Genomic DNA, 17,920 nt, shown 5'->3' on the forward strand with positions numbered 1-17,920 from the left:
TAGATCTATACACAAAGAACAGACGGGAGGAGATCACCATCACTAGACTCAGACTGGATCACACAGGATTAAACGGCACAATGTTTTAATGGGAAAAGGAAAGTTGAAGAATGTGTGGAGTGAAAGAAAATGTTGAACACATCATATTACTCAAAACTTAGAGGGGAAAGGGTCAGAGAGGCAGGAAGGGAGTGGAGCCTGATGAGGCAACACACTCTCACTCCCTAAGCGTCCAATAGCGACGTTTGGTCAGTGTCCGTGGCGTCCAATTGTGACGCTCCTAGGCTCCTTCAGCGTCATAAAGGGACGCAAATAGCTTTCAACTGATTGCAATGTATTCCCATCTGCGTCGGGATTTGACGCTCATGGAAGCACGGCATTCGTTTATGTCGGCTGCCCTTAAAGGTAATGTGAGCGTCCATTCCCAGGAGTAAAGGATGGCAGAAGACACTACACTACCCAGAATCCCCAGCTATCGTTTGGACTACACCATGTGCTCTTGACAAACCCCGTGATAGTCCTCAAGCTCTGTGATTGGAGAGTGTGCTCCGAGGGTTAAGCCGATTCTCGAACAGCACTTGAAATGGGATGGAACCACGGCAGACTGTCCAAAACTGGATTTGAACGGGTCCACCGCGTCCCCCCTCCCCCACCCCGTCCCCAGAACTACACATGCTGGCTATTCTGTTTCGCAACATGTTCTCTATGGCACGTCTCTACTGGGAGTTGTAGTTTTAAAAGACGTTTTCGTATTTCCCATAATAAGAAGTTGCCAGTATTAAACTGTGTACATCCCTGGAGGTTTAGGGGACAGGAAACACTCACATTTAAAACATATAATTAATAAATGGGTGAAAATTGCTGGTGCCCATAATGGGCAGTATTAATATATATACCCACATGCCAGCTAAGGTCAGAAGAGCTTTATTTAACAGCTGGTCTTTTGTGTGTGACCCCTGTGATAACATTACATTACATTAATTGATAAGCCTGAAACATGCACTTGTCAAGGTTCAGAGGCACATTTTGCAAATATGGCAGTAGCCATCGATCAGCTTAAGATAAGATATACTTTATTGATCCCAAGTTGGAACATTTGCGTTACATCAGCATGTGTAACAGTTAAATATGCAGTTGTGTTTATTTGAAAATCATTTAGTATAATCACATAAATTCTGTGTTTTATATTCAACAATTCTGTGTTCTTTATTTATTGATTGTTCAATACCTGACAAGGCCGGAGATGAAATATCTACATACATCTTATATGTATAATACATTATGTATAATATCAGTTAAAATAAGTGCTTCAACATAGTTAACATTGCTGGAGGTATGCACAAATATTGATAGATGTCTTGTAATGCACTGTTGAGGAACCTGCGACCCAAGTTTTTCATTCAGTGCAGAACTACACCACAGTTGTGTAGGCCTATATGATATGTCAATAAACCTTAGAACATCTTGAAATCTTGAACGGGATGTGCAAAATAGTCATTACATACAGTCTTTAATTAACAATTAGTAGAGAATAACGAGTAATTAATATACTTTATAGGGATCGTATTAATATCTAATAATACAAATATTGAAATTCAATAACATGCTTTAACCACCAGGTGTCTCTTTATATCAGCTGTGCACCTTTATGGTGTAAATACAGCCTATCTACCAATTGGATCAAATATAAAAGTGAGCCGAATTAGTGTTGATACGGCAAGGAGACGTATTGTGTGAAAAGAAATGTAAGATGTTGTTTAATGGCTGATATATTTATGATCCACGTCATGTTTTCAGTTCCTCATGTTTGTCTTCTCATCAGGGCTCTATAATACAGAACTACGGCAGATATGTAATATGTAATGCAGCCGAACCGTGTATTACAATGCCGTTATGTGATGACTTTCAAAGAGAAAAGCAAGCACACTCGGAATAAGGTATTATTATTATTTTGGTCTGTTTCCGGTATTTGTTAATGACGATGTGCTCTGAGATGTGAGACTGGAATTGCACAGGGGGGAAATAACGTAAGCTATCTTTAGATGCGGATTTTGTTAAACTAATATGTTTAGGCTGTGGACCAACACTATACATTGACGGGGAAGGGGGTAGCAATAAAGATAACACCATTAAACAGTTACACAACATAACAGAAATAATATCGATAGCAGCGTCCCTAGCAACCACCTTGGTAACAATGAAAACGTCGCGATTTCCTGAAGTAATCTTCGTAATAACTAGCAAACTAAAGATCATGTACATCCACTGCACACATAATCTGAAATAACAACTCATATTTCTCGCATCAAATGACATCAAAACGCATTTTAATGGCCAAATTAACTTTAAGATAGACCTTTTCTACCGAGAATAAAACGAATTTCGGCCATGTTTTGTTTTTCTGCAGGGAGAAATTTGAAGATCACGTGACATAGACGCCAGCCATCGGAATGAATGGTGAAAAAAACGGGGTTTGTCAAACAGAGCACATGGTGTAGGCCAAACGATTGCTGGGGATTCTGGGTAGTGTAGTGTCTTCTGCCATCCTTTACTCAGAAAACATATTTGTTTCTCCGAATCGAAGGGGAAAAATACAAAAGCATTGCACACAATTTAAAACAATCAATGTTGTGTAATTAACAAGGATAATCTGGTGTTTTTTAGTCGATGAGTAGTGCAGATATCACTGTAAAATCAATCGACAGTAAGAGGAGTACTTACTTCCGGGTGTAAAATTCTCCGTTATCCAATGGGAATGGATGCTCACATTGCCTTTAAGGGCAGCCGGCATAAACGAATGCCGTGCTTCCATGAGCGTCAAATCCCGACGCAGATGGGAATACATTGCAATCAGTTGAAAGCTATTTGCGTCCCTTTATGACGCTGAAGGAGACTAGGAGCGTCAAAATTGGACGCCACGGACACTGACCAAACGTCGCTATTGGACGCTTAGGGAGTGAGAGTGTGTTGGATGAGGACACTGGGAACAGAAGGTGAGGGGGTACGAGCTACCAGGAAGGGAGTGGAGCCTGATGGGGACGCTGGGAACAGAGGGTGAGGGGGTAAGAGCTACCAGGAAGGGAGTGGAGTCTGATGGGGACGCTGGGAACAGAGGGTGAGGGGGTAAGAGCTACCAGGAAGGCCATTCTTACGTATTTGAGTGAAACAGGATTGTTTGGAATAAATTAAAACAACGTAAACACAGTGGTATAATTCCACAAGTGCTGATAGGATGATATGGTGATACACACTCTTGTACAGTAGGTGGCGGTATGCACCTTAAAGTTGTTTGCAATCCGCCAAAAACCGAGAAACGAAGAAGAAGATGAAAACCCCCGGAAGTTGACGTCACCCCGTTGTACTCCTCTCGTAGTGAAGCCGATCAGCTGTCAGTCGCTAACTGGAGTTTACATCGTAAAGAAACATCTTATTGTGATTCATCATGTCTTCCAACAACATGTCAGACCTGAGGAGACCAGCCAAGATTTTAAGGTGAGTTTTTGAAACCGAAACAATCCGTGTTTTGATGGATTTGATGGCTTGTGTAACGGTAAGCTAACAGCTAACTAGCTTACCTTTAACACAGTCATGAGTTAAAAGGGATTAGCAATTAGCTGATATAGAGGTGGCATTTACACACTACCACATCCCCATGCATTAAGCTAGACAACATGATAATGGCTTAATATCAAGACAGCTGTTCGTGATTTAATATATCACTTAATATGTATTTGGGTTGTTTAGAAATATATACTTTATTTGGAAAAAAAGCCAATTATTTTTGACTGATATATTGAAGGGATTCTTATTATCATTGAAAGATGTATTTAAACATGACATTCTTGAAAGGATATGTGCCAACAATAATATCTATATACCTCTGCAGCTCCACAACACTTAGATGTTAGATGGTTAGTTAGTAATTCACTCTTTTGGGCTTTTTTTAACACACCACTGTCTATTGACATATATACAGACACCAGTAGTTAACCTGCCGCTAAACATTCTCACAGTTTGGTTTATTAGTCTCTTAGTTTTCAGTGAATGGAGATCTTTATCAATAGGGTGCCTCCAGTGTTATGTCAACAGTTTTGCCTCGCGCTGTTTTAGGGCGACAGACAGATCCTTAACTTCTACTGCATCTCATTTCATTTAGCGTTTATGTTTCTTTACATAATGAACGCTGATATTGAAGCTTAAGGGCAGAGGATGGTAGTACTGCTGGTATCGACCACACTTCTTTCTATTGTTGCACTTGTTTTTATTACATGAACACTCCGGTCCTTACTTTGAAGTCTCAGTTAAAAAAACTCACCTCGTTGCACTGGCTTTTAATAATCGTTGAACATAACATTTTTACGTGTTTCTAGGTATTTTGCTTTTTAACTTAATTTTAATTATTGTTTTATTATTTTACTCCCATTGTGTTATTTTATATTGTAAAGCCCAGAACAGGTACTTAAGAAGTGCGTACACACACACACACACACACACACACACACACACACACACACACACACACACACACACACACACACACACACACACACACACACACAGCAAGGTCTATCCCCTCTCATCTTAGGGCACTGGTGTGTGTGTGTGTGTGTGTGTGTGTGTGTGTGTGTGTGTGTGTGTGTGTGTGTGTGTGTGTGTGTGTGTGTGTGTGTGTGTGTGTGTGTGTGTGTGTGTGTGTGTGTGTGTGTGTGTGTGTGTGTGTGTGTGTGTGTGTGTGTGTGTGTGTGTGTGTGTGTGTGTGTGTGTGTGTGTGTGTGGGAAATGTCTTTGAGGGACTTCTTGCTTTTCCAGATTATTCATTATTCAGTTCCATATGAGGAAAAAAGCTGGGAATCTCCATATTCTGTCCATTCCTTTGACGATTACAAATGTTTTGTTTGCGATTTTCCTTCTGCCGATTGACTAATTGATACGTCGGCTACTCGCTGCAGCTCTTAACTGTGAAAGTAACATATGATCGCCGTGGTAACGGTGCATGAATAAAGGAATGCTTGTTAAATGCAGTTTGAATGTCTGCACACGCAGGTACAAGGCTCCCAGCACAGAGTCCAATCCCACTCTGGAGGACCCCACTCCCGACTACATGAACCTGCTCGGCATGATCTTCAGCATGTGTGGACTGATGCTCAAGGTGACACACGCACGCGCACACACACACACACACACACACACACACACACACACACACACACACACACACACACACACACACACACACACACACACACACACACACACACACACACACACACACACACACACACACACACGATTATTGAGTTTCTATTCTTTTCTTGTACCTTAAATATCTGAATGTATCTTTCCCTAATCCAACGTTGTTATGGCTTCTACTGTTCTTATAGTGGCATTGTCTCTTTAGGGTTTGTGTTTCTCGTTGTTGTTGTTGTTTTTGCTTTTATTTGTAATCGACCCAATGTTTTTATCAATGAAGGAAGCCTCTCAATGATCTATGGATTATGAATAAAGGTTGAATTAAAGGTTTTGATGTTAATGGTGTCAATTGAACATAAACAGTGACCATTAACACACACACACACAGTGTGTGTGTGTGTGTGTGTGTGTGTGTGTGTGTGTGTGTGTGTGTGTGTGTGTGTGTGTGTGTGTGTGTGTGTGTGTGTGTGTGTGTGTGTGTGTGTGTGTGTGTGTGTGTGTGTGTGTGTGTGTGTGTGTGTGTGTGTGTGTGTGTGTGTGTGTGTGTGTGTGTGTGTGTGTGTGTGTGTGTGTGTGTGTGTGTGTGTGTGTGTGTGTGTGTGTGTGTGTGTGTGTGTGTGTGTGTGTGTGTGTGTGTGTGTGTACCTCGCTCTGGCCCAATCGCTCCATTTGGAAGATGAAAGGATGAAGGGCGTCTTTGGACTCTCAGCGCTGAGGACACAGTGAAGGAAACAAAGAGGAGACGGCCCCTGTGGCCTCCCGCTCCAATAGGGGTCATTTGTTTCATCGATTAACCAATAACCAAATAGCATACATCCCGAGGTGGGAAATGACTAAGTCCATTGACTCAAGTACTTAGACTTCAGTTTCATTACTGTAAGTGCAAACAATGGCTCAGAAATGGTTTGGACACTTTTGGGGTGGTTTTGGAGGTTGTTACGGATGTTGAATTCATTTCTAGGATCCAAAATGCCAGTTTTAAGTCCCCTAAAACGTTCAAATCGAACCAAAATTCTTAAAGATACGCCTACGAGAGTACAATTATGGCCGTTGATTCAATAACCTCCAAAACCAATCCAATACGGTCCAAATCGTCCAAGCAATTTCTTCACTATTTTCTGTATTTGCTATTTATAATGCAATGTATGCTAATTACGCACATTTCCCAACACAAGCAAGTTAGCATCGATAGTTTCTATGTGCTGGGGACGCGTGCTATCCACTCGTGAGATAAACCGTTGGGGTACTCATCGTTTACTGTGAGCTGGCAAACAGACAATCGAGTAACGCATCTGAATACTTCTTCCACCGCTGCATAAATCCTCACGCAGCGTCCACACGGCGGCGTGCGTTGAAGCGTGCCGGCGGGCGTGTCTGAAACTCGACCAACAACCAATCACGTGAATCTCCCGTCCCGGACACACAAGCACGCGGTTTGATTGGCTAGAGCTTGATTGGCTAGAAGCTTCAACACACGCCGCCGTGTGGACGGGCCGTACACCTCTGTAAATATCTTTATTTAGGTAAAGCTGTCCGTGGGGTTTTCTGTCACTGCATCCAAAAAGTGGATGTTTTACTTGGCGTTGAATAAAAAGACCGCTAAATTAATCTCTGTGGATATCGGGAGTATCGGAGCAGCCCTTTGCATTCAACAACAGCTTTTTCTTGAGTGCTTTTAACCTTTTGGGGAAGTGTGTATGGATGGCACACCACGTACCGATATACGTACCGGCCAGGGTGCATGCATGTTTTCAAATGACCTCGCTTTGAATTGAAGGTCGTCTACTCATTAATTCAGTATGTCTTGCATCATCTTTCCCAACTTCCCTTTCACATGCGTTCGTCATTTGTTAATACAGTCTGTCTTTGTGTTTTCTAACTCGCAGAGCATCCGATGTCACGTTAAACAGATATACGGCTTATTTTTTAACTGACCAATCTTTTATTATTGTAATACTTTTTTTATTGTCATTTTTGTAAACATTCAGACATAACATGCACCCGCATACGTACTCACGAGTTACTGCACATGTAACATCCATCTCTCCATGGGTGGCAATAATCTCACCTTAAAGGGGAAAGGAAACACCAATTACAGTTATAATATTCCGGTAGTTTATTCATTTTACAATGGATATTGATCGTAATATTTATTGTATATGATATTACTCGCCAAAAGAAAATTAATTATCCGCCGGCCGGGTGGGGAATTCCGGGACCAGGCCGCCGCCATTAGGGGAGTCCCAAATGGTGACGTCACTGGCTGTGTTTTCGCTCCACCGGAAGTCAACACAACGTAGCAGATATGGCAGCGATGGAGGAATTTTGCAATGAGATCGACGTTTTGAACGATGAATTTGACTATTCGTCGGGAGATGACATTGATGTGGAAGCATCTACAGTTACCAGGCATCCCATGGCCTATGCTTATGAACCGATTCGGTCGAATAGAGTGGCATACGATCCGGAATTAAAAAATTAAAAAAACACAATGCTAACAGTGAGCCTCTGAATTAGCCCCGAGCGAAAATGCTAACCTATTACTGCACCGATAGCTCCCTTATTACTTATCCTAGCCGCACATCCAACACATCGTTTATGATCGCAAGGAGACACAGAATCTAACGGTGCCCACCGCAACACTGAAAGATACAAACTCGCGAGGTTATCCACAAAAACGTACATCAAAACAAGTGGCGCTAGGTACTAACATACGCCAGGCTAACGGCTTACCTTCCTCTTTGTCTGGTCTAAACTGGTCTTCAATGGCATTACAACGATAAAAACGATGATGTAGTTAATCCATAGGTTAATATCCAATGGGGCTGTGTCCCCTTTGAAATGTTCTGATAATCTATAAGCAATACAACTGCAATTCCGTTATCTGCTGTCCGCTCTGTGCTCCGTGCGCTCTGGGTCCTGCAATACCATCCATCAATAGCAATACTAGCCTTTTTAGGGCTGTTTTCGACAGATGAGCGTGTGTATGCCAGTTTAATTAGTTGAGCTATAGAACACCCCCAATTCTCTATTGTGCGTCATAATAATAGCTACCATTTAGTTTGGACGCAATTGCGTTAATTAATAAGGTCACACTGTGTCAGTAAATACATGTGTGAGCTAGTAATCTGGTAGTGCTGCAATATTTACCTCTCTCTCGGCAGCTGAAGCAACTCGTTTGGTGGCTCGAACTTCACGTTTGTTGACACTGTCATTGTCTTGCGCGGCCGACGTGCTGGGACGGTCGGTGTTCCCGACTGCATACGTTGAGAAATCGAATATTGTGGGAACAGATCCTGGCTTCAAATCCAATGTTTTGTATTGAACCAGGCATCCAGACTGGACTTTGAGCAGCTTCTCATCCTTTAGTGGCAGCCTATGGAAATGTACTTCTTCCTTCTTCGTATAAAATCCATTTGTGCAGCCTGGGGCAATACAATAAACTCCTGACGACGACCGTTTTCTTGTAATGTAAACTACTGGTGCATTGCACGCCATGTTGTTTGTTATTGAGCTTTGGCCCAGGAAGCCGTACCCAATCAGTGACGTCACTGGAAAAGTCCCGGAGCAATGGAAGCGCCCATGGTCATTAGGCACGTATTTCAAAAAGTAAATTCGCGTATCTCGATCGTTTACATTGGAAATAGACTAGATAAATACATTTCCTAATGGTAATATTGTCGCATGGAAAGCAGTTTGAAAAGTGTTTCCATTTCCCTTTAATCATGTAGCAAGATATCTATATGTCAGCGCCCCCTAGTGGTCCGTGAGTATATTGGTAAAATGTCACACTAAATTAATTTCAGTTTTCCGCACTCTCGCGGGAATATCTCCGCAACGAAGCGAAGTTAAGTTTCACTTTCGATTGCATGATATAGCCCAGCACAACACCTTCATCACACATGTTGCCACTTGTTTGTACCATTTTCAGGTGATTTGTAATCTGTTCTAGAAAAACGATGTGTTTTTTGATATTTGTGGAGTTAGGTGGTCCGCGAGTGTTTTTTTATGCCTTATGTTTTTTGGTCCTTGGTATGAAAACGTTTGAGAAACACTGCTATATGTATATCTCAGCTTACATACCAACTACTTGAATAAAAGCTCAGAGCGAAAATTATTAAGAACAATAAATGATAATCGGAGACTAACCTTTTTAACGTGTGTGTTTCAGCTGAAGTGGTGTGCCTGGATCGCGGTGTACTGCTCGTTCATCAGCTTTGCAAACTCCAGAAGTTCAGAGGACACCAAACAGATGATGAGCAGCTTCATGTGAGTTTAAAGCTTCGTGTACGGGATGTTCTCTACGTGTGTCCTCCTTATGCCAAAAGACATTCATCGTGTAACATCGAGACACTGCAGAACGACGGTGTCCTTCTGAGGGCTTCAGCAAAGACACCAGAGTCTAGCTTTTCCTTTGATTACCAAAATACATTATGTTGACGTTAAGCCGGAAATAATGTAATATATTAAAGCTCACTGACTCTCCTTGGGCTCTGTCTCGTAAAAATAATCCTATCATGTTGTTTTTTTACGGGGGCAATGAGTTGTTGATCAGAAGGAAAATAATCACTAACCATTTTCATTAGAATTTAATTATTTCACTCAAATGTCAGAAAAAGCTTTTTTTTGCCTCTGAAATGTGGATTTTTGATGTTTGGCTCAGTTTTAATATCATATAATGTGGATATCTTAAAGGGGACCTATCATGCAAAATGCACTTGTTGATGTCTTCTCTACATCAACATGTGTCCCCGGTGTGTCGGGGAACTCACGCAGCGTCAGAAAATAGAACCCTCTCTCTTTTCCTCCGTACCCAAATCTCTAAAAACGGGGAACAACGGAGCTGATCCAGATTTGCGTCCGATATGACGTGATATCTGAAATGTGGACCCACGGCCCAATCAGAAAGTCGCTACCAGAAACAATGCCCGACTGATTTGGACGTAATATGGTCGGTGTTCACATTAGCATGCTAACACTCAGAGCTAACCTGTGCTGGAGAGCATGTGTGTGAAGAAGCAGGAAGTAGAAAGGAACTCACCTTGTGGTATAACCGGCAAGAGAGAAAGCCTTTGAGCTCCAGACTGTTTCAGATCCTTGATAATCCATGATATGGCGTTTCATCACGGCAGCATTTAGTTTAGACGGTAGCTGCCGGGTCCCGCATGAGCTCAGACCCCTCCTCTTTAAAGCTTCATACCCAAATCAGCACTTTAGAAACAGGAAGTGAAACAGAGGGATTTGAGGCATGGCTAGAATGATCTGTTTGGTGTTTGGAGCAAAACACTTCATAGACATGTTTTTAATATATTTTTATATATCTGAGACCTATGCTATTGCCTACAAATAGCATGATAGGTGACCTTTTAAGGTAAAATGTAGTAATTTAAAGTGTGTCATTTGTGAACACCTTTAAATAAAGCATAACAGTGGAACACATGGATGGATTGAATTGATTATTTGGCATGAATTTGTTTTATTGCTATACATTTTTCCCCAAGAATAATATTCCTTTGGTATCCTGATATTAAATTAAAGGTCTCCATCCAGTGCAAGGTTCCCCATCTTTAATGTTCCTTCTTTGTTGTACAGAAAATGGCTAATAAAGATACTTTTTGTTAACGTTATACTCCTGAATTATTCATCTACGCTCCTGTCTGCCTCTGAGACTCCCGCTGAGCCAACTGTAACGTCCAAAAGCTTTTAACTGTGTGACCTCCACTTCCATCTGCTTATAAAACAGAACTACTACGTGTCCAGGCCCCGCACTCTGATTTACAATACTTTTTTTTTTAAAAAGGAAAGCTCCCGGTCAATGAGGTTGTGTTAAAGACGGTCTTGATGCACTCAGAGTTTAGTAACGCGTACTGTAGACAATGAACGTAATGCATCGGAGCGTAAAAGCTGCTTCAAGGCCAGGACATCCGTCTGCAGCCAAGATCTGATGTCAGTGTGTTAAACAAAAGGGAGAGGGGGGGGGAATACAGGATGGAAGAGCCGTGGAGGGCAGGCAGGGCCATTGGGATTATCAGGATAACCTGCCTCCATACATGTTTGATTCAATTATGTTGGGCTATAAAGGAACTACAGCACGGTCACATGACTTCACGTCACCACCGCTAAGCTAAAGGCGGCTAATGTTGGGCTATAAAGGAACTGCAGCACGGTCACATGACTTCACGTCACCACCGCTAAGCTAAAGGCGGCTAATGTTGGGCTATAAAGGAACTACAGCACGGTCACATGACTTCACGACACCACCGCTAAGCTAAAGGTGGCTAATGTTGGGCTATAAAGGAACTACAGCACGGTCACATGACTTCACGACACCACCGCTAAGCTAAAGGTGGCTAATGTTGGGCTATAAAGGAACTACAGCACGGTCACATGACTTCACGTCACCACCGCTAAGCTAAAGGTGGCTAATGTTGGGCTATAAAGGAACTACAGCACGGTCAAATGACTTCACGACACCACCGCTAAGCTAAAGGTGGCTAATGTTGGGCTATAAAGGAACTACAGCACGCTCACATGACTTCACGTCACCACCGCTAAGCTACAGGGGGCTAATGTTGGGCTATAAAGGAACTACAGCACTGTCACATGACTTCACGACACCACCGCTAAGCTAAAGGTGGCTAATGTTGGGCTATAAAGGAACTACAGCATGGTCACATGACTTCACGTCACCACCGCTAAGCTACAGGGGTCTAATGTTGGGCTATAAAGGAACTACAGCACGGTCACATGACTTCACGACACCACCGCTAAGCTAAAGGTGGCTAATGGTGGGCTATAAAGGAACTGCAGCACGGTCACATAACTTCACGTACCCACCGCTAAGCTAAAGGGGGCTAATGTTGGGCTATAAAGGAACTGCAGCACGGTCACATGACTTCATGTCGCCACCGCTAAGCTAAAGGTGGCTAATGTTGGGCTATAAAGGAACTACAGCACGGTCACATGACTTCACGACACCACCGCTAAGCTAAAGGTGGCTAATGTTGGGCTATAAAGGAACTACAGCACGGTCACATGACTTCACGTCACCACCGCTAAGCTAAAGGTGGCTAATGTTGGGCTATAAAGGAACTACAGCACGGTCACATGACTTCACGACACCACCGCTAAGCTAAAGGTGGCTAATGTTGGGCTATAAAGGAACTACAGCACGCTCACATGACTTCACGTCACCACCGCTAAGCTACAGGGGTCTAATGTTGGGCTATAAAGGAACTACAGCACGGTCACATGACTTCACGACACCACCGCTAAGCTAAAGGTGGCTAATGTTGGGCTATAAAGGAACTGCAGCACGGTCACATGACTTCACGTCCCCACCGCTAAGCTAAAGGGGGCTAATGTTGGGCTATAAAGGAACTGCAGCACGGTCACATGACTTCACGTCGCCACCGCTAAGCTAAAGGCGGCTACATTTGGGCGTGATGATGTTTAGTCGTCCCATTTAGACACTTGTTAGCAACCCCTTTTTTAAGACTGTTAAAGCTTAAAAAGCTTACCACAGTCTTTATACTTTATACCTGTGCTCAGTGTTTAATTAAATGCCAAACTTGTCAGCAAAATACCTCGCTTGATAATTAAAAGACAACTGGAGTGTGTTCTTGCTTTATAGGCAATATTAAAAAGTGATTTTCTTAAATGTCACACAAGCAAATGAGCCCATGAACCGCAAATAATGCAAATAAGAATGAAAGAAAACTCCCAAGTTAGTAAAACCTCTTACACCTGGATAACGATGCTCAGGTGTCGGCGCCATGTTTTTTTGATTTGCAGACTCGGACTGCATGGCATTCGTCCTTGAAACATTCCTAATTCAAATTATCCTATGAATAAAGTGTCAATTGCAGTCATGGTGTGCTATGTTGCAACCTTATATACAGTCTGTAATTGAAACACAGAAAAAAAAAAGGTAAAATGTTTAGAGCAACGTCTGATATTTGACAAAAATAAGGGGCAGTAATCACCATGAACAAATATTGTATACGTTTGAATGTGAATTACATCTATTTATTGACACATAACAAATAACTTGAAAACAGAATTGATAGAAAATACACAATTACACACTTTCATGTATCACCCCAATAGAGTGGTGTAGGGACGACGTATTATTGTGAAAATTAATTTTGGATTATTGCTGAATTTGTTTTTATCGATGATGTATCTGAACTACAGCACTGTCGCATGACTTCACGTCACCACCGCTAAGCTAAAGGTGGCTAATGTTGGGCTATAAAGGAACTACAGCACGGTCGCATGACTTCACGACACCACCGCTAAGCTAAAGGCGGCTAATGTTGGGCTATAAAGGAACTACAGCACGGTCACATGACTTCACGTCACCACCGCTAAGCTAAAGGAGGCTAATGTTGGGCTATAAAGGAACTACAGCACGGTCGCATGACTTCACGACACCACCGCTAAGCTAAAGGCGGCTAATGTTGGGCTATAAAGGAACTACAGCACGGTCACATGACTTCACGTCACCACCGCTAAGCTAAAGGCGGCTAATGTTGGGCTATAAAGGAACTACAGCACGGTCACATGACTTCACGTCACCACCGCTAAGCTAAAGGTGGCTAATGTCGGGCTATAAAGGAACTACAGCACGGTCACATGACTTCACCTCACCACCGCTAAGCTAAAGGTGGCTAATGTTGGGCTATAAAGGAACTACAGCACGGTCACATGACTTCACGACACCACCGCTAAGCTAAAGGTGGCTAATGTTGGGCTATAAAGGAACTACAGCACGGTCACATGACTTCACGACACCACCGCTAAGCTAAAGGTGGCTAATGTTGGGCTATAAAGGAACTACAGCACGGTCACATGACTTCACGTCACCACCGCTAAGCTAAAGGTGGCTAATGTTGGGCTATAAAGGAACTACAGCACGGTCAAATGACTTCACGACACCACCGCTAAGCTAAAGGTGGCTAATGTTGGGCTATAAAGGAACTACAGCACGCTCACATGACTTCACGTCACCACCGCTAAGCTACAGGGGGCTAATGTTGGGCTATAAAGGAACTACAGCACTGTCACATGACTTCACGACACCACCGCTAAGCTAAAGGTGGCTAATGTTGGGCTATAAAGGAACTACAGCATGGTCACATGACTTCACGTCACCACCGCTAAGCTACAGGGGTCTAATGTTGGGCTATAAAGGAACTACAGCACGGTCACATGACTTCACGACACCACCGCTAAGCTAAAGGTGGCTAATGGTGGGCTATAAAGGAACTGCAGCACGGTCACATAACTTCACGTACCCACCGCTAAGCTAAAGGGGGCTAATGTTGGGCTATAAAGGAACTGCAGCACGGTCACATGACTTCACGTCGCCACCGCTAAGCTAAAGGTGGCTAATGTTGGGCTATAAAGGAACTACAGCACGGTCACATGACTTCACGACACCACCGCTAAGCTAAAGGTGGCTAATGTTGGGCTATAAAGGAACTACAGCACGGTCACATGACTTCACGTCACCACCGCTAAGCTAAAGGTGGCTAATGTTGGGCTATAAAGGAACTACAGCACGGTCACATGACTTCACGACACCACCGCTAAGCTAAAGGTGGCTAATGTTGGGCTATAAAGGAACTACAGCACGCTCACATGACTTCACGTCACCACCGCTAAGCTACAGGGGTCTAATGTTGGGCTATAAAGGAACTACAGCACGGTCACATGACTTCACGACACCACCGCTAAGCTAAAGGTGGCTAATGTTGGGCTATAAAGGAACTGCAGCACGGTCACATAACTTCACGTACCCACCGCTAAGCTAAAGGGGGCTAATGTTGGGCTATAAAGGAACTGCAGCACGGTCACATGACTTCACGTCGCCACCGCTAAGCTAAAGGCGGCTACATTTGGGCGTGATGATGTTTAGTCGTCCCATTTAGACACTTGTTAGCAACCCCTTTTTTAAGACTGTTAAAGCTTAAAAAGCTTACCACAGTCTTTATACTTTATACCTGTGCTCAGTGTTTAATTAAATGCCAAACTTGTCAGCAAAATACCTCGCTTGATAATTAAAAGACAACTGGAGTGTGTTCTTGCTTTATAGGCAATATTAAAAAGTGATTTTCTTAAATGTCACACAAGCAAATGAGCCCATGAACCGCAAAGAATGCAAATAAGAATGAAAGAAAACTCCCAAGTTAGTAAAACCTCTTACACCTGGATAACGATGCTCAGGTGTCGGCGCCATGTTTTTTTGATTTGCAGACTCGGACTGCATGGCATTCGTCCTTGAAACATTCCTAATTCAAATTATCCTATGAATAAAGTGTCAATTGCAGTCATGGTGTGCTATGTTGCAACCTTATATACAGTCTGTAATTGAAACACAGAAAAAAAAAAGGTAAAATGTTTAGAGCAACGTCTGATATTTGACAAAAATAAGGGGCAGTAATCACCATGAACAAATATTGTATACGTTTGAATGTGAATTACATCTATTTATTGACACATAACAAATAACTTGAAAACAGAATTGATAGAAAATACACAATTACACACTTTCATGTATCACCCCAATAGAGTGGTGTAGGGACGACGTATTATTGTGAAAATTAATTTTGGATTATTGCTGAATTTGTTTTTATCGATGATGTATCTGAACTACAGCACTGTCGCATGACTTCACGTCACCACCGCTAAGCTAAAGGTGGCTAATGTTGGGCTATAAAGGAACTACAGCACGGTCGCATGACTTCACGACACCACCGCTAAGCTAAAGGCGGCTAATGTTGGGCTATAAAGGAACTACAGCACGGTCACATGACTTCACGTCACCACCGCTAAGCTAAAGGAGGCTAATGTTGGGCTATAAAGGAACTACAGCACGGTCGCATGACTTCACGACACCACCGCTAAGCTAAAGGCGGCTAATGTTGGGCTATAAAGGAACTACAGCACGGTCACATGACTTCACGTCACCACCGCTAAGCTAAAGGAGGCTAATGTTGGGCTATAAAGGAACTACAGCACGGTCACATGACTTCACGTCACCACCGCTAAGCTAAAGGTGGCTAATGTTGGGCTATAAAGGAACTACAGCACGGTCACATGACTTCACATCACCACCGCTAAGCTAAAGGCAGCTAATGTTGGGCTATAAAGGAACTACAGCACGGTCGCATGACTTCACGACACCACCGCTAAGCTAAAGGGGGCTAATGTTGGGCTATAAAGGAACTACAGCGCGGTCACATGACTTCGCGACACCACCGCTAAGCTAAAGGCGGCTAATGTTGGGCTATAAAGGAACTACAGCACGGTCACGTGACTTCACGTCACCACCGCTAAGCTAAAGGTGGCTAATGTTGGGCTAAAGGAACTACAGCACGGTCACATGACTTCACGTCACCACCGCTAAGCTAAAGGCGGCTAATGTTGGTCTTGATTACGTTTAGTCATCTCATTTAGACACTTGTTAGAAACCATTGTTTTTTAAGAATGGTAAAGCTTAAAAAATACCAAACAAACATGAATACTCTCTATTTGTAGGCATGTAACCAAAACCCATTTACATAGGCAGGAACCAGAAGTGCAAAACATGTAAACGTACTTCCAGTTTTTAGGAATCATTCCTGCAGCGCTCTATTCATAAAACACATTGAACTAAGGTAGTGATGTGTTAAAGCTGTACTGTCGATGCACCTTTTTAATACGACGCTTTCTCTCTCTCTCTTCTGCAGGCTTTCCATCTCAGCAGTCGTCATGTCTTACCTCCAGAACCCACAGCCAATGTCTCCTCCATGGTAACCGAGAGCCAATCACAGAAGAGCAGGAAGTGAACCCTGGATGCTGGAGTTGAATGAAACAGCTGATCGCCCCCTCTGGCCATCGTTGAGGAGAAACAGAGACAGAAAGGAAGTTAATCTGAATTAGAAAGAGAGGAAACGGATGACTGGGGGGGGCAGTAAGGAGGACACTACGTCAGAACGGAGAGATTACATGCTCTTTGACTGCGTACTCATGTTATTCTCTTTTTAACCTTTTCTAACTCAGTTGGTTGATGAAATCTTCAACATTTTACTGTCTGGCTGATCTGTCGCAGGATGTCCTGAATAAAGTTGTACAATTTTAAAAGAAACTGCTTCTCTTTGTCGTATGAAGTAATGGTATGTACTTATCTGTAAAGTAATATAAAGTAGGCTACATAATGTTTGTGGGATAAAGCTAAAAGCTCAAAGAAGCTCAATCTTGTACTTGAGTAAAAGTAGAAGTACTCAGATCTTGTACTTCAGTAAAAGTAGAAATACTCAGGTCTTGTACTTGAGTAAAAGTAGAAGTACCCAGGTCTTGTACTTCAGTAAAAGTAGAAATACTCAGATCTTGTGCTTGAGTAAAAGTAGAAGTACTCAGATCTTGAGTAAAAGTAGAAGTACTCATATCTTGTACTTGAGTAAAAGTAGAAGTACTCAGATCTTGTGCTTGAGTAAAAGTAGAAGTACTCAGATATTGTACACATCTGTGAAGTAACTAAAGGTATTAAATACATGTAGAAAGTAGAATTACGCAGATCTTGAGTAAAAGTAGAAGTACTCAGATCTTGTACTTGAGTAAAAGTAGAAGTACTCAGATCTTGAGTAAAAGTAGAAGTACTCAGATCTTGTGCTTGAGTAAAAGTAGAAGTACTCAGATCTTGAGTAAAAGTAGAAGTACTCAGATCTTGTACTTGAATAAAGTA

At 42.6% G+C, this 17,920-nt stretch overlaps 1 protein-coding gene across 1 annotated transcript; it reads left to right on the plus strand.

Annotated features, from left to right (window-relative positions):
• The first annotated feature begins 3,330 nt into the window (after positions 1–3,330).
• On the plus strand, positions 3,331–17,323 carry wdr83os (WD repeat domain 83 opposite strand). The gene is made up of 4 exons (XM_034078801.1): positions 3,331–3,492; positions 5,044–5,149; positions 9,362–9,459; positions 16,926–17,323. The coding sequence occupies exons 1-4, from the start codon at positions 3,443–3,445 to the stop codon at positions 16,990–16,992; spliced, it is 321 nt and encodes a 106-aa protein (XP_033934692.1). The 5' UTR covers positions 3,331–3,442; the 3' UTR covers positions 16,993–17,323.
• The last annotated feature ends 597 nt before the right edge of the window (positions 17,324–17,920 follow it).

Source organism: Pseudochaenichthys georgianus, unplaced genomic scaffold (genome assembly GCF_902827115.2).
Source record: "Pseudochaenichthys georgianus unplaced genomic scaffold, fPseGeo1.2 scaffold_484_arrow_ctg1, whole genome shotgun sequence".
NCBI classification, from domain to species: domain Eukaryota; kingdom Metazoa; phylum Chordata; class Actinopteri; order Perciformes; family Channichthyidae; genus Pseudochaenichthys; species Pseudochaenichthys georgianus.

Bases quoted from the DNA above. Each gene is read 5' to 3' on its own strand.
- wdr83os (XM_034078801.1), top strand. From the start codon at position 3,443: ATGTCTTCCAACAACATGTCAGACCTGAGGAGACCAGCCAAGATTTTA. The intron at 3,493-5,043 runs GTGAGTTTTTGA...CTGCACACGCAG, and splicing joins AGACCAGCCAAGATTTTAAG to GTACAAGGCTCCCAGCACAG. The intron at 9,460-16,925 runs GTGAGTTTAAAG...TCTCTTCTGCAG, and splicing joins CAGATGATGAGCAGCTTCAT to GCTTTCCATCTCAGCAGTCG.